The sequence below is a fragment of the Triturus cristatus genome, chromosome 7, assembly GCF_964204655.1.
Source record: "Triturus cristatus chromosome 7, aTriCri1.1, whole genome shotgun sequence".
Classification (NCBI taxonomy): domain Eukaryota; kingdom Metazoa; phylum Chordata; class Amphibia; order Caudata; family Salamandridae; genus Triturus; species Triturus cristatus.
This window is the reverse complement of record NC_140590.1, coordinates 1762846846-1762874286: the sequence shown is the minus strand read 5'-3', so window position 1 is coordinate 1762874286 and position 27441 is coordinate 1762846846. Positions and strand designations below refer to the sequence as shown.

The 27441-nt window shown below is 47.9% G+C and overlaps 1 protein-coding gene across 1 annotated transcript in view; it reads left to right on the top strand.

Annotated features, from left to right (window-relative positions):
• Positions 1-27441, top strand: part of LOC146813018 (killer cell lectin-like receptor subfamily B member 1B allele A) — a 158856-nt gene that overhangs the window by 95356 nt on the left and 36059 nt on the right. Inside the window, exon 5 of the mRNA XM_085620044.1 lies at positions 261-367. Within this exon, the coding sequence (XP_085476170.1) occupies positions 261-367 (107 nt within the window). The remainder of the gene's footprint in view (positions 1-260; positions 368-27441) is intronic.

The window sequence follows — 27441 nt, the reverse complement described above, 5'->3', positions numbered from 1 at the left end:
ATACATGGACTTCTCTGTCTTTTCCTGGACTGTAGGAGGAGATGTTCATCCCCTCTCTTGTACCACAACAACGTATGAAGGATGCACCTGGGGCTGGGGGTTACACACTGTATGAACTCTGTGCAAGAGCATCAACTTCCATTTTGAATTTACTGACTAATTTCCATAAATCCTGCTGCATTGACGTAACTGTGTCAATGCGGAGGGAAAGGTGAATGTACTGATTTGTCCTAACAATATGTTGTGTTTATTTTGTCCAGGATTATCTCACATCTAAATTGAACATCCAGGCTTGGATTGGACTTTTCATCACACCCACTGAAAGACGCTGGACCTGGGAAAATGGAGCTACTCTGAATGAACATCTGTACGTTTACCAGATTCATTTTAAACATTATGACAGAAGTCTAATGCACACTAGTTGTGCATTTCAGTGTGGTAAATGTTTTCGTAGTCTGCAGAAAACCCACAAGCAACAACTGACCCCAGCAGTCATGCATGCTGCAATAAGTACATTTTTATACAAGGACTGGTGCCTCTACTGCCCCTTGCATTTTTAACAACCAGGGCCTTCAGCTTTCAGGGTACCACTTCTCCCCCTTCCATATCACTTGTGGAATGAGAGAGGCCCCATAAACTATAGTGACTGCTGTGGAACAAGCAAAGGGGTTTCTTTGTCACACTTGCTGCTTGTTCCAATGAGATAGGAAGCTGCCTCCATGACAGTGAATCTGGATCTAGCAATGCACACTGACACTTGCTCACCTGACAACACCTTTACAAACCTCAAAGCAGCTGCTGTGCCTCAACAGGTAAGAAGCAATGGGGTCTTTAAACACAGAGGTTTACAGCTCCCTGACCTCCTGGGCAGGCCAGGAACCACTGTCAGAACTCACTTATAATGCAAAGTGAGATCGACTCAACTCCACATTAAAATTATACCCCATTTCATCTCCAAATTCTTTGATGCTATGTAGGTAATTGGGGCCAGATGTAAGACAGCTTTTAGAGGTTGCAATGGAAAAGCCGGCTGTTTGCAACCACTAAATAGCCTATTCACATGCACTAGCCCTATTTTGCGAGTTGGTTAACCTATCATCGACTCCCAAAATAGAGTTTGCTTGTCATTATTTAAAAGAAGCCTGCCAAGGGTGTCCCTTCCTAATAGCGAGTTGCAAGGGCATGTACACATGTTTTGTGACCAGAGTGTGGTAACAAAACAATCACAGTTTACTGCCTACTTCAAGTGGGTGGTAAACCAGTATCAACCAGCAAGGGGTCCCAGGTGACACCTTCTTCTTTGTAACTGGCGGTGAAAACGTTTTTAAGAGCAGGCGGTGGTCTCACGGACTGCTGCCTACTCTTAAAAAAACACAATACAAAGAGGGGAGGACAGGGAGCAATTATAGAGAGAAAAAACAAGGCCCAGCACCTGAGCTCTAAAGATTAAATGTAAACACAATGGATGGTAGCTGTTCCTAAAAAGGGAAGAACTCTGCAAACAATTTTAGTTGAGATGTGGTGTCTCCAGAGGTAGAACCGGTGGGATCTAAATAAAGGTAGGGGATTTACTCCTTTTGAAATTAGTGCCCTCACACACCCTTGCAGGTGGCGTGCTTCATTATTTGGCTTAGTTCCTCATGGGGGTGGCGCTGCTGTCCCCCACGGGCCCCATGAGAAGGCTCTTTGTTGGAGATCTTTTGTAGGAGGTGCCGCAGTTGTGCATGTGGGTGTGTGGGCCTAGTGAAAACGTGTGTGTGTGTGGGAATAAAATTACCTAACCGAAACTCGAACACAATTTTATTCAAGGGTCGGGAAGGGATGTTGAAAATCAGGGGACTGAAGCCTATCCTAAAAACAAATATGTAGGAGGGATATGTATTCTCCCGCTGCTATCAGTCCGTGAAAGCAGTGTGAAAGTGTGGTGGGGTCAACATGTTTCGCGCATCCGGCGGGTTCCTAATGGATCCCAGTGCGCTTCGTCAGGACCGTGAAAAACAATATAAAACCATGGGAGTCAGGGAAAGACGTACTGTTCTTCCACCATACCCATAATAAGGTCAAGTGCGTCTTAGTGCTAGGAAATATGTGTTATCCGTATTCCCGTTATTCCAACCTGCTGGAGAAACAGAAAAAAGATAGAAAAAGTACAAAACATAAGAAAACATTCAATATGATCATACATATAAGAATTCATATGCCGTAGTAGTGGATCAAAGCCACATGGAACTGCAGAGCATGCTCAATGTAACATACCTTAGTGTTTGTGATCAGGCATTTATGTGCGTAGCAGTAATCTGCACGCTGTTGCGGTCTGTGTGGAAATATATTCCCACGGGTTAGTGTCACCATGTAACAGTGATAAAATGGTGACATGTGATAACATTCATGTATCATTAGTGGACAAGCAGGCTGTATGGAAGAGTATGAAAGACAATTATCAGCAAGGTTGATGCAGTGGTGCTTGACCTTTACCATTTGCTGAGTACGGTGTGATCTAAATAGTCCCCCGGTAAATATATGCTCAAAACGGTACGTGGGCTAATGGCAGAGAAATCATGAGGACTGAAGTCTCTGTTAAGGTGCTGCCATAACATGCAAAGGTGGTGATGGCTGTTCTTAAATGTAAGATATATTCACTGAAAAAACCATAGGTTTCAGGCACGTTATAGTTAGGAATTAGCGTTTAAAAAACCTTAGAAATTCACTGAAAAAACCATAGGTTTCAGGGACGTTATAGTTAGCTGGACTTTCCACACGTACAAAACCATTGAAATTCCCCTGTTATAGTTAGTTCAGCTAACTATAACTCGCGCGCCCGCAATGCACTGCTGATGACGTTGTTGCAGCGCGGAATGCTAAATACCTCTTTACGTCACAGACCATAGATCTCTACAACCACATTCATTCACTCATTCACTGGTGGGGCCCATAACACCAACATTCATTCACCATAGATCTATAGTCACAAGAGGTGATGATCACTGTGTACGCTGTAATGAGAGGAAATACGTGTAATCCCTAATGAGCAATGAGCTTCCCTACCTCACAGGAATCTAGACATCAACCTAGTAATTCCTCCCATGGATCGGCCATGGATCAGCTTGTTGCTGGGTAGTAAAAACCATATACTATCTAAACAATATAAATCAATACATTTCTCATATAATAATAAACCGACACAGTTCTGAATATTAATGAAATCTTTATCTAAAATAAAGCATGGAAATCATAAAACATTCAGTAAATTTGTTAGCATATTTACCTATTCTGGCTAAATGTCGTCCTCTAAGTCAATTTCAGATCTTTGGTCTCTATGCCCATAAATCATTTAATCAGTTCACAAAGGAATTGGGCATCTGATCAGTCCATCAGAGTCTCAGGCAGACCACTGTCCAGCAGAGTCACCGTCCTCTCCGTCAGCATAACGTCAGGAAGTCAGAAAGCAATGAAGAAGAGAAGTTTTTTACCCTCTCTAGTCTACATCTTTTATAATGAAATTAACGGAAGCAAAAGAAACAATATATGTCTTAAACTCTTCTGATTGGACAACTAGGATCATTCTGCTTGCTTCTCAAGCGCAAAATGTTTCTCTTAAATGTAATTTATTTTTATTAATAACTAGCAACAATTTGCACGTTCTTTTGGGTCATTTTGGTTCCCATACGGGTTGGTGTCCGTGGTGTCATCAATTCTTACAATTTTAGTTCATGGATTGTCCATTGTTTGAAGGTTGGCTAAACTCATTCACATAGTTCATGAACGCAAAATGTTTCTTTTTACGAGTAATTCAAATTTCTTCAATTTGATGTAACTTTCTTGTTTCTTTCGGAGCATCTGGCTTGCAGCCCAGAAAACATCCTTGTGGATCACAGTCGAGTCGGGGTTACATAGAGTTCAATGTTGCTGGCAGCAACGCATGCGCACTTCACTCAGAAACGTTAAGGATGCTTCTGTCAGTCAAATAGGGATGGCAGCCATTTTGTGGCCACTCCAGAAAGGTCAACTTAATCAAAGAAACACAAAAACATAATTAATACATGGAAATAACTATTAAAATGTTTTCCCCTCGCTAAACCCCTTATGTGTGTGTATTTATCTAGCAATAAACAACACTCATTGCGGTTTTTACTCACAATTCAGAGCACAATACACAATTACATCACGTAAGCAACATATAACATGCAATTTCTAAATTTCTATCATTAATATGTGTACACAAATCAGTTTACGTATTACTTAGGCCATGCAAATGCAGTTCCCACGTGTATTTTCTTATTAGTAATGTTGATTAGATAAAACACAGCAAAGCAGTTTGGCATTTCATCATCTTTCGCCTCCTTCTCCCAATCAGGATACAGAATCTCCTGAATCTCCGCTTCTTCTTCTCCGTTGTCGGACAAGATAACTCTCAGGATTCCTGCTTCCTCTTCTTCTTCAACCACTTTCAGTACAGTCTCCTCTGGATTTCCTTGACTATCTGCCTCTTGCTCTTCTTCAGGCAGTGCCACGTACGTCCATTCCGGTGACTTATACTTTTGGTTAGGTTTTCTTGTTCTCCCAGTCTCTTTGTTTACAACTGTTTCTTCTCCTTTGGATTAACTTGACTCGTGACTTCATTCACCTGTTCAGCTCTTGGTGATTTTACTCGAGTCAACCTATATCTCAGTCTCTTTATTTTGTTCGGCCAAACTTCTGGTTTAACAGTCTTTTTCAATTTTCTTTCTTTGACATCCTTCTCATTCTTTTCATTCTTTTTCTCTCTCCGAGCTCTCTTTCTCAGAACTCGGCCTTCAGGTATCTCGTTTTCACTCTCTTCAGACTCTGTCCCAACTTGCTTTTCCTTTTCACCAGTCTCTTTATCCACCACTTGTGTTGGTTTCCCTACTTCTGTCCCTCCTCGGGTCTCCGACACGCAATCTTCCTGCTGGCTACTTGTCCCTTCACCTAGCTGGATGTTGCAGTTCCCTACACCTCCTCGGGGGTCTTCCGCAATCTGTCCCTCTCTCTCTGTACCTGTCCCTTCTTCTCTTATTTCAATTATTTCAGGTGGAATTTCTCTCAGTTTTGCATCTGGGACTTCTTTTCCTTGAATTTCTTTTACTGCTTTTTTGTCTTTTCCTTCCTTCTTTTTAGGTTCCTTTCCAGGACCTTTCCTTCTTTGCTCGTCTTCAGAATCTGAGCTGTCAGAAATCTGCAATCTTCTTCTCAGAGAGATGCTTCTGGGGACCAATATCTGATTTGGTTCTTTTTCCCCCCTTTCAGGATTTTCTCGTGTTTTTGGTTCTCCGTTGTCTGATTCAGTACTAGACTCGGATTCGTCATAGTACTCTTTCTCCTTGCAATCCACAGGATTTGGTATCCTCAAAGTATGGCTGGCATGGATCCAGTTTTTCAATCCAGCACACTTCACAGCTGTTGTCGTGGTCAGAATGACTTGTCTTGGTTTTCCCCACCTGGGAACCAAACAATTTCTTCTTCGGTGGACCTTTTTCCGTACCCAATCTCCTGGGCTCAGATCATGGGCTGGCTTCCTTTCAGTGGTGGTGGCATCCGCTCCAACCTGATGAAACACAGAATGAACTGCGTCAGCCAGGCCTTTACAGTACTCCAACACCATGTCATCAGAAATCGGCATCAATTTGTTGACTGGTATGAATGCATGCCTCATCGCACGTCCCATGATTATTTCGTGAGGACTTAACCCTGTAGTTCTATCTGGGGTTGCACGTATGGTCATTAAAACTAGAGGCAAGACATCAGGCCATTTCATTCCTGTGGCTAAGCACATTTTTCCAATTCTGTTTTTGATTGTACCATTCATTTGCTCAACCACACCAGAAGCCTCTGGTCTGTAGGCACAATGCAGTTTCTGTTGTACATTCAATGTTTCACTGATCAATTTCACAATCTCATTATAAAAATGCCCTCCTCTGTCTGATTCAAGGGTCACTGGGAACCCGAACCTGGGGATGAATTCTCTCAAAAGCAGTTTTGCTACTGTCAACCCATCATTTCTTCTTGTTGGGTAGGCTTCTACCCACCTGGAAAATAGGCAGACTATGACTAGTACGTACCTCAATTTGTTACATGTGGGCATTTCAATGAAGTCTATCTGCATTCTGGTAAAGGGCCCTCCTTCTCGGCCTATGGTCCCTAGGCTCACCACTGTCTTTCTTCCAGGATTGAATTGCTGACATATTAGACATCTCTGACATAGACTTTCTGCTATAAGTCTAAATTTTGGGTTGTACCAGGTCTGTTTAAACGACCTGATCATGGCATCTCTCCCTATGTGTCCCTGACCATGATACATCCGTGCCATGGTAGACATCATGCTATCTGGCATGACTGGTCTTCCATCTCGATAGACCCACACCTGATCCTTTTCTCTTGGTGCACATCCTGCCTTTACCCACTGCTTTGTTTCCTCTTCTCCTGCTTCTTCCTGCAATTGCCTCACTTCTTCCCATGTCCCTACAACGTTAGTAAACATTAAGGAATAAGGAGTCATTTCACGTTCCTTTGCCCTATTGACTGAATAGTGATTTCTAGCACAGTACTGTGCCATGTCATTGGCATATCGGTTGCCAACGGTGACGTAATCTTCACCTTGTCCATGAGCTGCACATTTCACGACAGCCAATTGTTTAGGCAGCTGTATCGCCTCAACCAATTTTCCAACCACTTCTGCATTCTTAATAGGAGTTCCACTTGAGGTCAAGAAATCTCTTTGTAGCCAAAGTTGGCCAAATCGTGGACAACTCCAAAGCCATATTGGCTGTCTGTAATCACAGTCACTCTCACACTCTTTCCAATTTTACATGCTCGTGTCAGGGCCACTAACTCTGCTACTTGAGCAGACCTCACTCCTTTTAGGTAGGATGCTTCCAAAACTGTTGCAACCGTGCATACTGCATATGCTGCACTTAGCACCCCTTCTTCTGTTCTCAAACATGACCCATCAACAAACATGACATAATCATTTTCTGGCAAATGTATATCTTTTATGTCTGGTCGTGGTTTCGTGCAATACTCAAGCACATCCAAATAATCATGATCTGCTTCATCTCTGACTTCCACATCCACACCATCAGGCAATAGTGTTGCAGGATTCACATTCACACATCTCGCAAGGCTCACATTTGTTGCACCTAGAATAACCTTTTCATACTTAGTCAGCCGACTATGTGTCATGTACTGAGTACGACTCCTTGTTAAGAGAATCGCTACATCATGAGGTACAAACACTTTCAAAGGATATCCCATCACAATTCCTTCACTCTGCTCCAAACTTCGACATGTTGCAGCCACTGCTTTCAGACAACCAGGTAAGCCTGCAGCCACTGAGTCCAGCATTGATGAATAATATGCAATTGGTCTTCTCAGTCTTCCATGTTTCTGAATTAACACAGAAAGTGCACATCCATTTCTCTAATTGCAATATAACTCAAATTACTTTTCATAATCAGGCATACCCAGCGCTGGGGCTTCACACAAACCTTCTTTCAATCGTTTGAATGCTGCCAATTCTTCTTTGTTCAATTCAAGGGGATCTTTTACATCACTCCTTGTTAGCCGTACCAGAGGTTTTGCAATCAGCGAGAAATTGCTGATCCACTGGCGGCAGTACCCTACCATTCCCAGAAACATTCTTACTTCTCTTTGGGTCATGGGGGCTCTCATTCCTTTTATGATTCTGATTCTGTCTATTGTTATTTTCCTCAGTCCTTTTTCAATGTTATGTCCCAAATACTGTACTTCTTTCTTACAATACTGCAATTTTGCTGGGGACACTTTCAGTTCTCCATCTGCCAAATGATTTAGTAAGGCTATAGTGTCTACCTCACAAGCTTCACGTGTTTTCGATGCCACAAGGAGGTCATCGCTATATTGCACTAGCACTGAACTCTCGGGCATTTGCAAACTCTCCAATGACTTTTTCAACAATTGATTAAATATTGAGGGGCTTTCTGTATACCCCTGTGGGATTCGGCACCATGCCAAAATACGGTCTCCAAACCGAAATGCAAAAATTTGCTGACTGTCGTGATGCAATGGGATGGAAAAGAACGCATGACACAGATCAATCCCTGTATACCATTCTGCATCATGGGGAATCTGATACAAAATCACTGATGGATTTGGCACAATGGGACAACATGGTACAACAATTTTGTTCACTTTTCTCAGGTCTTGCATTATTCTGAACTTCCCATTTGGCTTTTTCAGGCCCATTATGGGTGAGTTACATGGACTGCTCATTATCTCTCTTAGGATCCCTTGCTTGATCATTTTCTCAATTATTGGAGTAACTCCTAAAATTATTTCAGGTGTCAATCTATACTGAGGAATATTTGGATAACTTACTCCTTCCTTTACAGTTATTTTTACTGGGTCTACATTTCTCATTAGACCTACATCTTCTCCAGTGAAATCCCAAACTTCTGCTTTTACTGATCGCTGCAATTCTTTAGGCAGTTCATCTGGATTGAATACTGCATATGTTCCAATTACTTCACATTCTCTGTTGGCTATGGTCATTTTATACAACACATCTTCATCTGGTGTTTCAAATGCTATTCCATCAGGTGTACAAAATATGGTGCAGTTCATCTTGCACAACAAATCCCTTCCTAGCAAATTAACGGGACTTGTGTCACACACCACAAAACGGTGCATTTCTGAGAATTTCCCTATACTAACCTTTACTGGTTCTGTAAGGTATGTCTTTAACTGCTGATTAGATACACCAACTACTTGGATTGTTTCATCCAAGAGAGGAAGATTCTTTACATCAGCTGATCTAACAGTTGATCGAGTAGCAACAGTATCCACTAAGAAAGTAATGTTTTCATCATTAACCTTCCCATCTACAAAAGGTCCAGTCTGGTCTACTTCTAGAGTTGCGCCAAGTACGCACTCTTCTTCCTCCCTTCGGCACCGTCAATATCCTGTCTCTGAGTCACTTTCATCTTGCTGCAGCCAATACTGCGAAACAGCGCGAGCGCGTGATGGTTTATTTACCTGTTCTTCATTGTAGAATCCTGATTCATTACTATACTTCTGTGTGTTTCTGCTCTGCGGAAAAGGTGGTTTTGGCACCTGATTCCGTGTGGTATTCACCTGCTGCTGTTGCTGCAGTTGACCACCCACCTCTTTCTGCACCTGTGGATTCAATGATGGATTTTCATTATTAGCAATTGGAGAGTTTTTACACTCGGATTTCCAATGTCCTAACTCGCCGCAATTATGGCATGGGAACTTCTTTTTAGCTTCTTCTATATTACCTTTCCCTTTTCCAAATCTTGGTTTAGTTCCTGATTTGTTTGATTGTTCTACCAACTGAGCTTCCTGTCGTTCGGCTACTTTTACCTGTGCCCACATAGCCTTTCCTTTCAGTTTTCGCTGGTTTGGTTCAATCTCATCACTGAAATACTTAGCATGTCTCAAAACTTCATCTATTTTCTTATTTTGCCAATCAACCGTATGTTGTTTTATCATATCACCAATTTCTGGGCGTAAACCATATACAAACCTGTATACAAAATGGCTCAAATCTTTATCACTCAGTTTCTCATCTCCGCTAAACTGCTTAAATGCCTGAATTAGCCTCTCATAGTATGCATGTACTGATTCTTTACTTTCCTGATGGGTTCGGTCAATTTTTACCCAATCAGTCTCTTTAGGGGGTTCCTTATTTTTCAAAAATACCATAACCTGCTCATATTTCTTCATCCCTTCTGGGTCAGGAGCTCCTGTCTTTGGATCCCTAGGATACTCCTTGGTGGGCCAGTTGATCATCAACTTGCACTCTGACCATAAATCAGCAGGTACAATTATGTTGAATAGACTATTCAGATCTATCCACAATACCTTTGACAATTTTACAAATCTGTCTACCTGCCGATACCACTCGACGGGCTTTTCGCGTAGTCGAGGGAAATCATTTGTGAAAGACAAAATGTCCTGTCTTGTCCATGTAACATGTACATATCCTCCTCCTGGATCTCTCTCATGGGGTATTCTGTCGCTACCTTTTCCTTCTCTCTAACAGGGAATGCTGAAGCTGTTCTTTCTGAGGTATCATCACGTCTTTTATACCACTTGCTTTTCCATTTATCCACATCTCCCCATTTTCTTAACAAACCAATTATATCCTTGATCTGACCTATCCGTCCTGAGGTATTTAGATTTTCTATGTCTTTCTCAGTGAAATCAACTCTGTAAGGTTTTTGTAGAGCTTTTACCTTGTCAAAATCTATTCCCATTTCACTTGCGATTTCTCCTAATTTTTCATGCAAGTTTTTCGCTCTCCAAGTTGCACTTTTACAGAGAAATAATGTTTCCTCATCTTGGTAGTTTTTCAATTTTTCAGTAGGGATGGTTCCTACTATCAATTCTTCTGATTTCATTTGTAATTTTGCCACATCTAATGACTGAGATTCTTGATCTGCTTTTTGTAACCCTCTGAGACATTCACTCAATTCTTCCACAGAGGGTCCTACCGGACTTTCTACATTATTTTGTTCCGGAGCTTTTTGTGGTTCTAATAAAGTCTCCCTTGTCATTCTACTCTTTTCAGCATGATTGTGATTCACAAATGGATTATTTGAAACACTTGGTTCAAACATATTTACTGTCGGTCCCCACGGATTCTCAATTTGAGTCCGTTTAGGGCTCTCAATTAAACCATGGTTTCTGTATGGAACTGTCAAACAATGTTCGCTATCTTTTTGCTTCTCAAATATAGGCATTACGGGACCTATTGTTACTGGGACCGTTACTGCTTCTAGATTTTTAGTCAATTCTCTTATTTTCTCAGTTAATTCTAGGGTAGTTTTAGCCAATTCTGTTGAATTTTCACTATTTACTCTACTTTCTGTTTGTTTTTCTACCTCTTTTGCAGAGTTACTTTTCCCTAACTCTGGTGACATAGTCTCTATTTTAATTGTTCTCAATGTTTCTCTCATTGGGGCACTTGGTGTTTATGTTTCTGGTTCTGGTCGGTACGGTGGTGGATTTTTGTGAAACACCTCATCAAGCACATCATCTTCCGACTCATTCGCCTCATACCCACTCGATTCCACATTACGCCTTTTCTCTGTACATTTCCGTCCTTAATTTTCTCCTGACATTCTCACAGGAAACATTCCTTCTGTCATACTTGCATTTCGCCACCTTTTCATTCGATCATCATGCGTCTCATGTCCGTATGGTCTACCAAACATATATCGGTAGCCCCTACCACTTCGCTGTCTTTCTCGTTCATGCATTTCGTCTTCCCATTCCGTCAATGCCTCAAATTGCGTCGGTCTAGGTCTGGGCTCTAAATCCATCATTTTATCCCTGAGATTTCTTAAAACAGCCAAATTAAAGGAACCATGCTCTAGAAATGCCAGGACTCCATCGTCCTTGGTATATTTTACCCAATTGTCTAACAAAATACAAGTATGATACCCATATTTCGCAATCATTAGAGATGCGGGCGTTTTCGGTGGTGGAAGTAACTGTCCTTCCCTAGTCTTAACCTGTTTATCCTTCTTGAACCATTTCTTAATTTTCCCAAACCACGTCTTTTTCTTTTCTAGTGGTTGGTAATACATTTTCTCGGTTTCCGTGTACCGTTTAGTTCTCTTACAATGGTACTGCTATTCTGTCCACTCACAGCGCGTCTCACACCAACGCACCAATCAGGAGCGTCTACGTCACTGTCACAATCCTCCAGTCCTAGCGTGACTCACACTAAGGCACCAATAGGAAGCGTTTACGTCACACTGTATTTCTCCACTCCTAGCTTGGCTTTACACTAACGTACCAATAGGGAGCGTTCACGCCTCTGACCTACTGTTCAATCCCAGCGCTGTCGTTCTGACGTCAGCAGCCGCTGCAGCAGCTCTGCTCTCCGCTCCGGCTCTCGCTGACTGACCCCTCCCTTACAATTCTGCGCAGTAAATTTTTGAATCAATATCTACAATTCTGTTAGTAACAACATGAAAACATCTCCATTGTCTGTTTCGCTAACCAAAGAACAGGAAAAAGACCTTTCTCACAAGAATTCCATCTTTCTCGAGAACAGCGCTTACCTCTGTTCTACTACAGAATTAATACTTCCGTTGATAAAGTAGCACATCCCTCTACCTTACCCTTCTAACAAGCATCAACTAACCGCTTCTCTAGATTTTAATAATACTAGAGTTTCACAATTAGCCTGAATGCCTTTTCATTCACGCACTTTTACACGGAAAAATGTAGTACACTCACACAGAATTCTGTCTTTCCCGAGAACAGCGAACAGTCTGTTCTGCTACAGAATTATAACACACGTTAACAAAGCAGCGCTTCCCTCTACTTTGTCCTTCTAGCAAGCTCAGAATATACCTGCTACCTTTTCAGTAGTAAGCGTTATCGGTATGCCATTTGGTTTCCTGGTACTTAAGACCAAAATTTCAACAGGTAACCCTTTGCTATCAATCACACTTCTCTCACACAGAGAATATCACTAATGACAACACGCGACGATGCTGCCGAATCTTCAATTGTCACACGTTTTCCCCGTGTACCTACGGGCAACCACAATTCCGTTTTTACCGAGAGCAGCGCTTACCTCTGCTCTGCTACGGAACTGCTACCAATTTCCCCGACTTCCTATATCCCAGAAGCCGAGCAGACAACATAAAACTCGACGTAACTCAACATAGAGTGTTAGTACATAAACCAATACCAATCAATAATCAATAAGCTATTTACAAGCAATCATCCCTAAACCCAAAACAAAAGCTAACCATAACTCTGCTACCAGAAAAACTGTTGCAGCGCGGAATGCTAAATACCTCTTTACGTCACAGACCATAGATCTCTACAACCACATTCATTCACTCATTCACTGGTGGGGCCCATAACACCAAGATTCATTCACCATAGATCTATAGTCACAAGAGGTGATGATCACTCTGTACGCTGTAATGAGAGGAAATACGTGTAATCCCTAATGAGCAATGAGCTTCCCTACCTCACAGGAATCTAGACATCAACCTAGTAATTCCTCCCATGGATCGGCCATGGATCAGCTTGTTGCTGGGTAGTAAAAACCATATACTATCTAAACAATATAAATCAATACATTTCTCATATAATAATGAACCGACACAGTTCTGAATATTAATGAAATCTTTATCTAAAATAAAGCATGGAAATCATAAAACATTCAGTAAATTTGTTAGCATATTTACCTATTCTGGCTAAATGTCGTCCTCTAAGTCAATTTAAGATCTTTGGTCTCTATGCCCATAAATCATTTAATCAGTTCGCAAAGGAATTGGGCATCTGATCAGTCCATCAGAGTCTCAGGCAGACCACTGTCCAGCAGAGTCACCGTCCTCTCCGTCAGCATAACGTCAGGAAGTCAGAAAGCAATGAAGAAGAGAAGTTTTTTACCCTCTCTAGTCTACATCTTTTATAATGAAATTAACGGAAGCAAAAGAAACAATATATGTCTTAAACTCTTCTGATTGGACAACTAGGATCATTCTGCTTGCTTCTCAAGCTCAAAATATTTCTCTTAAATGTAATTTATTTTTATTAATAACTAGCAACAATTTGCACGTCCATTTGGGTCATTTTGGTTCCCATACGGGTTGGTGTCCGTGGTGTCATCAATTCTTTCAATTTAGTTCATGGATTGTCCATTGTTTAAAGGTTGGCTAGACTCATTCACATAGTTCATGAATGCAAAATGTTTCTTTTTACGAGTAATTCAAATTTCTTCAATTTGATGTAACTGTCTTGTTTCTTTCGGAGCATCTGGCTTGCAGCCCAGAAAACATCCTTGTGGATCACAGTCGAGTCGGGGTTACGTAGAGTTCATTGTTGCTGGTAGCAACGCATGCGCACTTCACTCAGAAACGTTAAGGATGCTTCTGTCAGTCAAATAGGGATGGCAGCCATTTTGTGGCCACTCCAGAAAGGTCAACTTAAGCAAAGAAACACAAAAACGTAATTAATACATGGAAATAACTATTAAAATGTTTTCCGCTCGCTAAACCTCTTATGTGTGTGTATTTATCTAGCAATAAGCAACACTCATTGCGGTTTTTACTCACAATTCAGAGCACAATACACAATTACATCACGTAAGCAACATATAACATGCAAATTCTACATTTCTATCATTAATATGCGTACGCAAATCAGTTTACGTACTAATTAGGCCATGCAAATGCAGTTCCCACGTGTATTTTCTTATTAGTAATGTTGATTAGATAAAACACAGCAAACCATTAATATAATTAATGTTAGCCAATTAATTCCTTTAATATAAACCCATAAAATGAAGGGGGTATACAAATTTTTAAAGAAAACCCCACTCCAGCAACGTCACATATTACATCACTCATGACATGGTCAGTGACATCACTCATGACATCACTGATGACATCTCAAATGACATCACTGATGACATCATCCAGTGAATGTGTGTTTTTGTGAAAATTACATATGTTTTATATATGTATATCTCAAGGTCGATGGAAGAATAAATGGGTATATAAGTGTCTAAATGGATGATTTGTTTTTGAAAAATTGATTTTATAACTGACTGATTAAGTGTATCTTAGTGAATACATGGCTTAGTGAGTAATGTTTAAATATGTAAATATCTGTATCAGTCTCTCACTTTGTGTATAAGTGGCTGCATGCGTTGGTGAGTAGCTACATGAGTGTCTATATAGGTTATTAGTTGGTTTTTTGAGTATCAGTATGAGTGTCTGAGTGTCTGTATGGTTCGGTGGGGGGTATTACGTAGTGCATAGGTGCATGAATGAGTGACTCACTGTTTGTATGTGTTGAAGACAGCATGTGTACAGGGCTGTATGGGTGGATGAGTGTGTGCATGGGTGTTTTAGTGAGTAAATGACTGTCTCAATAGTGTCTTTATGAGTAACTACATATGTTTTAAACTAGTATATGTGACTATTGGTGTATATAAGTGAGTATATGTGAGAGTGAGAGATTGCAAGAGTTCCTGTATGAATAAGTATGTGTTTCTATAAGTGATTGTTTAAAAGACTAAGTATGTGTAAGTTTCTGTAGAAGTAAGTGTGGTGGTGTGTGTATAACTGTATATGCAAGTAAATGGATGTTTGTTTCTTTATTATCATGAGTGAGAGTAACTCTATGGATGAGTGGCGTTGTGTAACAGGATGTATAGGTGTATGAGTACATATGATGAGTGAGTACATGTATGAGTGAATGTATAGGACTCTTGGTGAATGAGTGGATGTGTATGTGGATCTTAGAATTACTAAATAGGCTGTTGTAACTGGTATTGGTATGTCCATTGTTTTGAACATTTTTGTTTCTATTTTTGAATGTGTGTATCAAAGGTTATATTAGGGGGAGAGGAGGTCTGCCACTCTATCACAAGGATGATGTCATGAGTGATGTCATTTGAGATGTCATCAGTGATGTCATGAGTGATGTCACTGACCATGTCATGAGTGATGTAATATGTGATGTCATCAGCAGTGCATTGCGGGCGCGCGAGTTATAGTTAGCTGAACTAACTATAACGGGGAAATTTCAATGGTTTTGTACGTGTGAAAAGTCCAGCTAACTATAACGCCCCTGAAACCTATGGTTTTTTAAGTGAATTTCTAAGGTTTTTAAATGCTAATTCCTAACTATAACGTGCCTGAAACCTATGGTTTTTTCAGTGAATTTCAAAGGTTTTTTAAATGCTAATTTCTAACTATGCCTACAGAGATAGGACATGTGAAAAAAGAAGAAAAAACACACAGAAAGAAAAAAAGAAATGCAGAAAGAAGCAACAGAAGTCCTCAAAGACGAAGAAAAGTGCAGGAAGAAGGATAACGTGCAGAAAGAACAAACAGAAGAGCAGAAAGAAGCCTTGTTGCAAAATCATCCTGTACCCTCAACTTTTCCAGGCGGATTCTGGTGGTAACTGAGTCTGACTAACCAGTCCTAGAGCCAGTGCTCTGTTAAAAGACACTCAGAATATATTGAAAACACCTACATACACTACGGAACACTATGGTGCCAATTCCGATCCGGTAAAAACCGGGTACGAACCGTCGGACGGAGCCTTTTCTCCGTCCGACTCGTACCCGGTGCGAAATCCATCCGAAAATGCAAGTATGATTCATACGGAAACACCATTTCCGTACGAATCGAACAAAACACCGACCGAACAGAAACTAAACACAATTCCGATCCTGAAAGGCGCCGACGTGACGTCGGTACGCATCCAGCCTACGTTTCACGAACCAGGAAGTACTATTCGAACCGACGTCATCCCGCACGGTAAATATTTACCGGCTGCCAAAAACTGCCGGGAAATCAGGACGACACACGCAAGGAGCAGCTGGACGCGACGAACAGACATGGACCCGAACCTACGTGCCATCCCTGCCCTCCTAGCAGTCCACCTGGCGTACAGGAACCGACGCAGACGCCGCAGAAGGTCAGCACAACAACCAGGGGCAAAGGGGGGGGCAGGGGCAGGACACACAACACCAACACATGGTACCAAATCACACATGGCCTGGACATACCTGACCATCAGGGCCTGGACACTGCCAGGGTGTGGGGGCGAGGCCAGCAACGCAAGCGTCCGCCACAATGGAAGTGGATGGTCACGCGAACCGGTACGTACCCTACCCAGGCCGCAAGAGCGTGGGTACGGAACGTACCACGCGTCCCCCTACGTCACTCCAACAATGGCGGTACGGCCCGTACCCACGTCAGAAAGGCCTTGGTACAGCTCGTACCAGCATTGCTGGGGTCATGTAGGGGTACGCGTGGTACGACCCGTAGCCACGCCCCCAAGGCCTGTGTACGTTGCGGACCCCACGGCACCGCAACAATGGGGGGACGCACCGTACCCACCCACCAAAGGCATGGGTACGGCCCGTACCCAGGCACGCAGAGCGTGGGCAGGGGTATGTACGGACCGTACCCCCACCCGTGGAAGTACGGCCCGTACCCCCAACCGTGCATGTACGCCCCGAACCCCCACCCGTGTATGTACGCACCCAAGCACCACCCGTGTATATACGCCCCGAACCCCCACCCGTGTATGTACGCCCCGAACCCCCACCCGTGTATGTACGCACCGAACCCCCACCCGTGTATGTATGCACCAAACCCCCAGCCGTGTATGTACGCACCGAACCCCCACCCCACCCTGGTATGTACGCCCCGATCCCCCACCGGTGTATGTACGCCCCGAACCCCCAGCCGTGTATGTACGCACCCAAGCACCACCCGTGTATATACGCCCCGAACCCCCACCCGTGTATGTACGCCCCGAACCCCCACCCGTGTATGTACGCACCGAACCCCCACCCGTGTATGTACGCACCAAACCCCCAGCCGTGTATGTACGCACCGAACCCCCACCCCACCCTGGTATGTACGCCCCGAACCCCACCCGTGTATGTACGCCCCGAACCCCCAGCCGTGTATGTACGCACCCAAGCACCACCCGTGTATGTACGCACCGAAACCTCACCCGTGTATGTACGCACCGAACCCCCACCCATGTATGTACGCACCAAACCCCCACCCGTGTATGTACGCACCGAACCCCCACCCGTGTATGTATGCACCAAACCCCCACCCGTGTATGTACGCACCGAACCCCCACCCGTGTATGTACGCACCGAAACCTCACCCGTGTATGTACGCACCGAACCCCCACCCGTGTATGTACGCACCAAACCCCCACCCGTGTATGTACGCACCGAAACCTCACCCGTGTATGTACGCACCGAACCCCCACCCGTGTATGTACGCACCAAACCCCCACCCGTGTATGTACGCACCGAACCCCCACCCGTGTATGTACGCACCAAACCCCCACCCGTGTATGTACGCACCGAACCCCCACCCCACCCTGGTATGTACGCCCCGAACCCCCACCCGTGTATGTACGCCCCGAACCCCCAGCCGTGTATGTACGCACCCAAGCGCCACCCGTGTATGTACGCACCGAAACCTCACCCGTGTATGTACGCACCGAACCCCCACCCGTGTATGTACGCACCAAACCCCCACCCGTGTATGTACGCACCGAACCCCCACCCGTGTATGTACGCACCAAACCCCCACCCGTGTATGTACGCACCGAACCCCCACCCGTGTATGTACGCACCGAAACCTCACCCGTGTATGTACGCACCGAAACCTCACCCGTGTATGTACGCCCCGAACCCCCACCCGTGTATGTACGCACCGAAACCTCACCCGTGTATGTACGCACCGAACCCCCACCCATGTATGTACGCACCCAAGCGCCACCCGTGTATGTACGCACCGAAACCTCACCCGTGTATGTACGCACCCAAGCGCCACCCGTGTATGTACGCACCGAAACCTCACCCGTGTATGTACGTCCCGAACCCCCACCCGTGTATGTACGCACCGAAACCTCACCCGTGTATGTACGCACCGAACCCCCACCCATGTATGTACGCACCCAAGCGCCACCCGTGTATGTACGCACCGAAACCTCACCCGTGTATGTACGCACCCAAGCGCCACCCGGCCACCCGTGTATGTACGCACCGAAACCTCACCCGTGTATGTACGCACCGAACCCCCACCCGTGTATGTACGCACCAAACCCCCACCCGTGTATGTACGCACCGAACCTGCAATAAGAATGGGGTGTGCCAAACACCCCCAGCAGTGCCCAGACACAGGAGGGGTGGGTGCAGGGTCCTCCCAGCAGTGCCCAGACACAGGAGGGGTGGGTGCAGGGTCCTCCCAGCAGTGCCCAGACACAGGAGGGGTGGGTGCAGAGTCCTCCCAGCAGTGCCCAGACACAGGAGGGGTGGGTGCAGAGTCCTCCCAGCAGTGCCCAGACACAGGAGGGGTGGGTGCCTATCACTCCCAGCAGTGCCCTGAGACAGGAGGGGTGTGTGCCTATCACTCCCAGCAGTGCCCAGACACAGGAGGGGTGGGTGCAGAGTCCTCCCAGCAGTGCCCAGACACAGGAGGGGTGGGTGCCTATCACTCCCAGCAGTGCCCTGAGACAGGAGGGGTGTGTGCCTATCACTCCCAGCAGTGCCCAGACACAGGAGGGGTGTGTACCTATCACTCCCAGCAGTGCCCAGACATAGGACAATATACCCCATCAACAAGTTCAGTGACCTACAAGGGTGATACCCCAGATGCAGGCGGAGCCATCGCTGAGCCAGCATGGCTATATTGAACGGCAACCCTCACACATCCAGGAAATGTAGACACAGCACAGCACAGCATTTGGGAGACACCCTGCAGGGAAAATGGCCTGCTCCACAGAGGATGGAACACACCTTGGGACAATGTCACCATACATGACCAAATACCATTGGCAGAGACCTTTGTGATGGCACGCAGATGGCAGGGTACACCCCATGAGCAGCACACTCCAACATTTCACAGACCCCTAACACATTATCACCACCCCAACGCAGGGAGCACCAGCACCAACAGCAAGTCCAGGAAAGCATCAGTGTGCAAAACCAAAAGAAAAGGCTTTATTCAGCAGGAAAATATATCTGAGAAAATGTCCACTATGTACAAGGGCCATGGGCCAGCCCAGCAGCAAAGTCCCGGGGGGGGGTACACATCGGGACGTGTGTCCCCTAGCTTGCCTGCACAGTTCACAAGTCCATTTCATCCACAGAAGAGGGGGCATCAGGGGGGAGGGTGGAAACAGGCACCGCAGGGACAGGAGGGGAAAGGGTAGGTGTTGTGGGTGCAGGGAGGGATGATTCTGCCACAGGGGGGGTGCCAGCGCCAAAGGTGGAGGACAGAATGGCGCTGCACACGTCGGCAAGTTCCCCCAGCGACTCCCCCGCACCCAATCCAACCACAGGCCCCAAGGAGGGGGGGGGCAAAGGGATGGGTCGCAGCGCCACTGGGGGAGGGTGTGGACAGGGTGGGGGACTCAACTCCCCTGGCCGGGTCCCGCCTCCACCGCTTGCGGGGTGGTGTCATCCTGGGGCTGGGGGGCACACTCGCAGTGGATGATGCTGTCACTGACTGTTGGCCAGGAGAGCTAAGGGGAGTGGATTTGGAGGGAGTGGGTTGTGTGGAATGCGGACTCCCACTGTGGCTGCGTGTTCTACGTTTCCCCCCCGACCCAGTGGGTGTGCCTTCCTCACCCTGTGTGTGCGTGACAGGAGGTGTGCGCTTCGACTTCCCTGGTGGTGTGGTGCCTGTGTCTGTTGGGGTGCGTGCATGCTGACGTCTGGATGTGCGTGGGACAGGCACGGGAGTGGGAATTGTGGATGGGGCAGGGGTAGGGGGTGTTACGCAGCGATGCAGGAGATCCAGTGCTGCAGTCAGTGTGGAGTCTATGGACCTCAGCAACTGCCGTTGGTCAGACTGCGCAGCCGACATGCCCTCCATGTATGCCTCCATCTGGGTCAGCACCTGGGTGTGGGCATGGAGGACATTTAGCATCGCAGTCTGACCAACCTGCAACTGCCTCAGGATGTCCACAGACTCCGCACTCACCGCAGCAGTGGTGACAGGGGCAGGGGGTGCGGTGCCTGGCAGGAAGGAGACATGTGGGGACCAAGCACGGAGGGAAGGGCCACGAGCATGTGGGAGGCCGGTGATGGAACCTGAGGTGGCGGGGGGATGTGGAGGGCTGCCATCAGCTGGGGGGGCAGACTCCGCCACCTCTGGGAGCTCAGCCTCGGACCCGTCTGCGTCATAGTCTGTGTTGGCAGTCAACAGGTCCTCTGCCTCACTCCCTTCGGCCTCCGTGCCACTCCATGTGCCAGACAGGACAGCACTGCTGGCACTGGTGCTCAATCCCTCCTCCCGGTCCGTGCTAGTGTCTCCTTCCGTGTCCCCCGGCGATGCTGTGGGCAAGGTGAAGAGACAGGAGAAAATCAGACACCTGTACACATATGTCACATGAGTCAAATATACATAGGTCACATTGCATAGCCTGAAAAGCAACAGGAGTAACACCTACAAAACAATGTACACATGTAGGCCATGGAACACACAGTTTTTCGACCCACCATGCCACTGAGACACAATGGAGATCATGACACAACAGCAAATCACTGCACCTGAAATTTTAGAGAGGAGCCAGCCTCTGGGGACAAATGTGCACAGCACCTGCACCACACTGCGTCGTCAAAAAGGGATGAGCATGAATCATATCCATTTACTCTTGCCGCATGCTGCAAAGGCAATACATGAAACCAGGCCACACATGACAGGGTCACTGCACCTTGAGCGTATGTCCAGTCAAACATCACACACAGGCTAAACCCAGCAAGGAGGATGAAGCTTCTGACATGTAGGCCTTGTACGCACAAACCACCCACACCTGAGACAATCTCATTGAGACGGAGAAAGTATGTACACCTCTTACTCTGGGATGGAAACACATGGCCTCCACTAATTCATGACTGTACACACACAGCCCCTGGTGGCCATGTCCACACATCATTGACAGGCAAACATCATCAGATTGTCTCAACAACACACACAGGTAATGCCCACTGTGAGTATGCACAAGCAAAATGGGTCCCCCTGTACAGTGGACACATGTAGCAACCTGTAGGTCCTAACAGTTGAGCCCAGGGTACAATGCCACCCTACCCAACCCATGGTGAAGACACAGTGAATGGCCATATTGTTGGATGACGCACATGATACCTAGGAAGAGGTGCCCCAGGGCACAGTAGTGCCCACACTCCTCCATGGTCCAGGATGGACATGACTGCAAATTAAGCAACCGTCCCTGCACTTAGCAGGCCTCCCACTCAGGCACATCATGTCAGAGGGCACACAATTGGACATGCATGCTGGAAGGCTGTACATTTTGGAGACACACCCCTATGTCGTGATTCACAATCAGTGCCAAGTGACATGGACACCACAATGACTGAAATTGGCCATGGCACACGCAAGGTCCCCATACCTGTGGCACATCACCCCCACACATGATGCTGATAGCATAGGGCACCTGCATGAACTGCCTGCCTAAATAACCTTGTGCAAGAGTGGCTACAGACAGACCAGGGAACACATTGCAAGGAGGGGAAGGGAGGGAGTGAGAACAGCACTGTGCTACTTTGTGGAGATGTTGACGCACTGCACAATCAAACCCTGGCAGTGTATCCATGCAACTGCACACTTACATTGGCTGGGGACACACAACTGACACACATGTACCTACCCCCTTCCTGCTGCTGCCTCTCCTGTAGGCGCCTGTCCATATCGGGGAAGACCACCGCCAGCACACGCTTCTGGATGTGGGTCAGACGACGGCGCCCACGGTTCTTACGGCTCTCAGGTGAGTCCCCCAGCAGGAGCCGTGCAATCCTCCTCGTCCAGCACCGGATGTCCTGCCAGCGTTTCCTCACCTGAGACAGGCTCCGCCTCCGACCCTCTGTACCCCTCACGGCACTGACGGCTTCCCTCCAGATCTCCCCCTTGGCAATGGCGCCTACCTGTGAGGATGCAAAAGAGAGAATACATTAATCCACATGAGCAAAGACACAGAGACACACATATAGAACAATCCTCATTATGAACAGGCCATGGTATGCATGCAACTAATTGCACCTGTGTCATAGGGACATTATCCACTGTGGAAGGCCAAATGCACTACGTGCCAGTGAAAGCACACGGGTGGCATGAGGGGTACCACACACTCACTGACCAGGGATCACACTGTGCCTCACAGGCTACACCAGGATTATGTACAGCACCTCACAGCAGTCACCTGCCCCAGCACACTGATGCTACCTCAGCAGAGTACACAGACACACACAGGTACAGGACAATCACATGGCATTGCCAACTGCGGGTACACACCTCACTCTGCCCATGTGCCAGTAGACGGGGGTGTCACAGGTGTGGGGCTGGCTCAGCACGGCATGCACACAGCACTGCTCCCTGCTCACATCGGATGGCCAGGCCATATCCAACCCTCATGCTGCTTGTGTGCAACACTCCCCATATGCACTCACCCACATGACAGGGGACTAACACACACACCAATGTGCAGGGGACGAACACGGCCTTTGGACACTCACAGCACAGGTACACTGAACAAACACACATCCATGGGTACTGACACCTGTCACACTGGGGGGAACACAGGATCACATCAGGACTGTGGAAACAACATCCCCAGGAGGAGTATGCAGGCAGAATGTGGCATGCACCTTGCATTCATTGTCACAGTAGGCACTATGCAAGTGAGGAGTGCACACAGGAAACACAGCATGCTCTGCATGGGTGACATGAGGCCTTCCACACCCTGGGACCCACTCCAAACAACAGTGCATGTCTGTCACACATGGACACAATGCCAGAAGTCACTGTCACACAAAAGGGGCACAGTCTAAGCTAGTGGAGTCTGCACTCACCTGAACCCCTGGTCGACCATACAGGCTCTGGAACTGTGGGAGGATCACATCTATCAGGGCAAGGTTCTCCTCCTGGGTGAATGGCTGTGACCTCTCCACAGTCCTGGACATGGTGCCAGAGGAATCACTATCAGCAGCAGTGGTCATGGATGAATGGATGTGCAGGCAAGTGCTCTCTCATGGGACCTGGCTGCCTTATATATGCCTGGCTGGCCTGTTCATGTATAGGAGTACAGATTGATTGGTCAGTCACATTAGCATCCTACGTTTCATCCAATCCCTTCAAACCTACCCCAGTGTGTGGCTTTGCATGGTTTCAGTTTTGATAATGATGTCAAGTCAACATCCACATTGCAACAATGTAGATTCTTTCAAACTGACTTCTGCTGTGCACCTGGTGCTCAAATTCAAAAATTTAACTCAGTCTCCATGGCAACCATCATGCATTTAGGCCCTTATACTTGTCCCTCATGTGTCCCCTATGTGTTTTCATACATTTACACACAGGTACGGTGCGTTCCACGCCCTAGGGCACCCCACAAGCAGTGATACCGACCGTACAAGCGCTTGTACGGTCCGGATCACAATATGGACGCTGGCGTATGCGTACGCCACAGTAGTACGGACTGTACAAGCGCTTGTACGGTCCGGATCACAATATGGGCGCTGGCGTATGCGTACGCCACAGTAGTACGGACCGTACAAGCGCGTGTACAGTCCGTACTACTGTGGCGTACGCATACGCCAGCGCCCATATTGTGATCCCGACCGTACAAGCGCTTGTACGGTCCGTACTACTGTGGCGTACGCATACGCCAGCGCCCATATTGTGATCCGGACCGTACAAGCGCTTGTACGGTGTTGGACCCGGCCTCGTAGAATGGCCCTCCGTGCCCCCGCACCACCGAAACCTGGTACCTACAGCCCAAGCACCCGGCCCAGCCGAACCTCCCCACCAGGACACACGCACCGATCCGGACATCCCCGTCCCTGGCCTCTCTCCTTTCGGCCACCCCGGGCCCGCGTGCCCACTTCATGCACCAAGATGGCCGCCCGGCCCCAGCGCGACCCGGGCCTAGAGGCGCCACTCCGGCTGGAGGACATCACGCTTCCAGGGGATGAGAGAGGGAGGAGCAGTTTCTATCGCACCTCTGAACTCCCCCGGGACGATTGGTTTCGATCGGCCCTCCGGCCTCCCTGAGGGCTGGCTCCACGCCTGCTGGGTGTCTGGGACTCCTCCCGACCCGGCCCTGAAAGGATCAAAAGACTATAGCAGGAAATCCCGACAAGCGACCCCCAGGTGACAAGACCCCTGCCTGCACAGACTCCGGACATCAAAGAGGGGTCGAACTATAACAAGGGGTGCTCTGGGGCTGTCCGGCAGATTCGACGCTGGAACAACGAGAGCCCGCTGACGTGGTCGCGGCTCCTGGAACTGGAACTCACCTGAGCCCTGCTGAGTGACTCGCGGCTCCCTGAAGATCGTAAGACCTCCGAACTTGTGCTTGAGCCCTGCTGAGTGACTCGCGGCTCCCTGAAGATCGTAAGACCTCCGAACTTGTACCTGAGCCCTGCTGAGTGACTCGCGGCTCCCTGAAGATCGTAAGACCTCCGAACTTGTACCTGAGCCCTGCTGAGTGACTCGCGGCTCCCTGAAGATCGTAAGACCGCCGAACTGGTACCTGAGCCCTGCTGAGTGACTCGCGGCTCCCCCAGACTCTCACGGTCCCGCCGGACCCCAACTCCGACCACGTATCCCCCAGCTCGAGGATTGTGAGCTGTGTGCCGGATACGTCCCTGCTTGAACCGTTACCAGAGACAGTCCCGCTACCCCCTACCTTTCCGAGACTCTTGAGCCCGTGCTCACCTTGTACATATTTGCAGTGATACCTATTTGATAAAGCTTGTTCTGAGAATACCCAGTGTGGTCTCTCTGTGTCGTGTGGTGCCAGAAGTACGATCCTAGTTGCGAGATTCCTCCCCCTGGGGAATCTCCCGCCAGTGCCCGGCTACAATACTACACGGGTGGGACTCAGGGAAGTCAGGACCCCTTTCCGGGCTCCTCTGAGGTCGCCGTCTAACATTGGTGGCAAGCGACGGGATTCGGGCCCATCACCTAGAGATCGTACAAGTGAACAACGGACGCACGACCAACAAAGATGGCAGAAGGAAGCGCCACGAGCTCCGCAGAAACCAACGCCAACAGAGTGTTCCAGGTAGAGCATCTGGAAGAATACACACACAAAGAGCTAAAACAATTTTGCAAAGAACTTAAAATCACTACCACTGGCCTCAACACTAAAGAAGACTTGCAGAAAGCACTGAAAACTTGGGTGGAGACCGGGGCCTCCCGCCCGGAAGGCACGGGGGAGCGCCCCGACGAAGCCGAACCCCCCCAAGATGAAAGCAGTAGCAATCAGGTGCGAGGCATCGTACCAGACGGGGGCCTATCCCCGGAAGAGCTCGCGGACAGAGAGAGAAGCCGCAGTCATGAACTCGAGTTAGCCAAACTCAAAATCGAGGGCGAATTGAAGTTAGCGGAGAAAAAGCTAGCAGTAGAGCAAATGCGTGTACAAGGCGAACTGGAAGAAAAGAAGCTCCAACGGGAGCACGAAGGAAGAAAGCTCCAACTGGAGCACGAACGGAGCTTAAAGGAACTCGAGCTCAAGGCCCGAAATGAGGACGGGAGGCCCTCGGGGAACCGAGAGACGGCCCCCCCAGCGGAACAGAAGGTCCACATCCCCAAGGATGTGGTCAAAGAATATTATAAAAACGATGACATTCAGCAATGGTTTCGGGCCTACGAGGTCGCCATGACCTCCCATCGGATTCCACAGAAGGACTGGGGGGCGGGGTTGTGGGGACGGTTTCTGAGCGAAGGAAGGGACACCCTGCTCGACCTACCCCTCTCCCTGCAGACCTCCTACAGCCACATGAAAGAGGCCCTACTCACAAGATACGGCCTCACCCCAGAAATGTACCGCCAACGGTTCCGGGACTGCAGGAAGATCCCGGGCACCACCTGGGTGGAGTATGTAAACTTTTTTAGTCGGGCCTTCGATGGGTGGGTCAAGGGCAGCAAGGTCACCACCCTTGCCGAACTCACTGACCTCATGTTATGGGAACATCTGGCTGCGAACTGCTTCGTAGAGCTACGTCAACATCTGCTGGATAGCAAGCTCACAGATCCTCGGAAGCTGGCCGTGGAGGCCGACCGCTGGACCAACACCTGGGTCTCCCGGGGCATGGTAGGAGAGTACCCCCGAACCAGTCAGGGACCACCCCGCCAGAGAGGGGGAGGGAACCAGGGAGGGCCGAGGGAGTCCCAGCCTAGCCCCCCGAAGACACCACCTCCACCTTTCCCGGCGCCCCCCCCACCAGTAACAGGGCCCCCTGGGAGACGGGGACACCGGGTGACCGTCACATGTTTTCGTTGCCAGAAACCTGGGCACTACGCCAATGACCCAGAGTGCCCCATGGCCACCCAAGTCACCCCTGCGAGACAGATAGCCAACGTAGCCCTGGGGGAGGAGGTTGAGGAAGCCGAGGAGTGGGAACCCGCCGCTATGGCCCTGGTATCCCTGGGAGATAGGGAAATGATCCCTGGTAGCCTCCTACCCTCCAACACACAGAAATATGGGCAGCTCGTCAAGATCAATGGCCACCAGGTAGAGGACCTGCGGGACACCGGGGCCAGTATCACCGGTGTCCTCAGGCACCTAGTTCCCGAGGAGCAGATCCTCCCCAATGTCTTTTGCCCCGTAATATCTGCAGACAATAGGGAAAGTATGTGTCAGGTGGCCCTGGTGCCATTTGAGTGGGGAGGGGTGATAGGTAAACTCAAGGTGGCCGTAAGAACCTCCCAGCCGGTCAACTGCCTCTTAGGGAACGACCTGGAGAGTTCTCCCTGGAAGCACGTAGAGCGCAAGGCCCACCTAGGAATGATGGGACTCCCCGAGTGGGTGTGTGCCACCACCCGATCTATGACAGCCCGACTCACTCCCCGGAGAGAAGTCGAGAGCACCCCGGT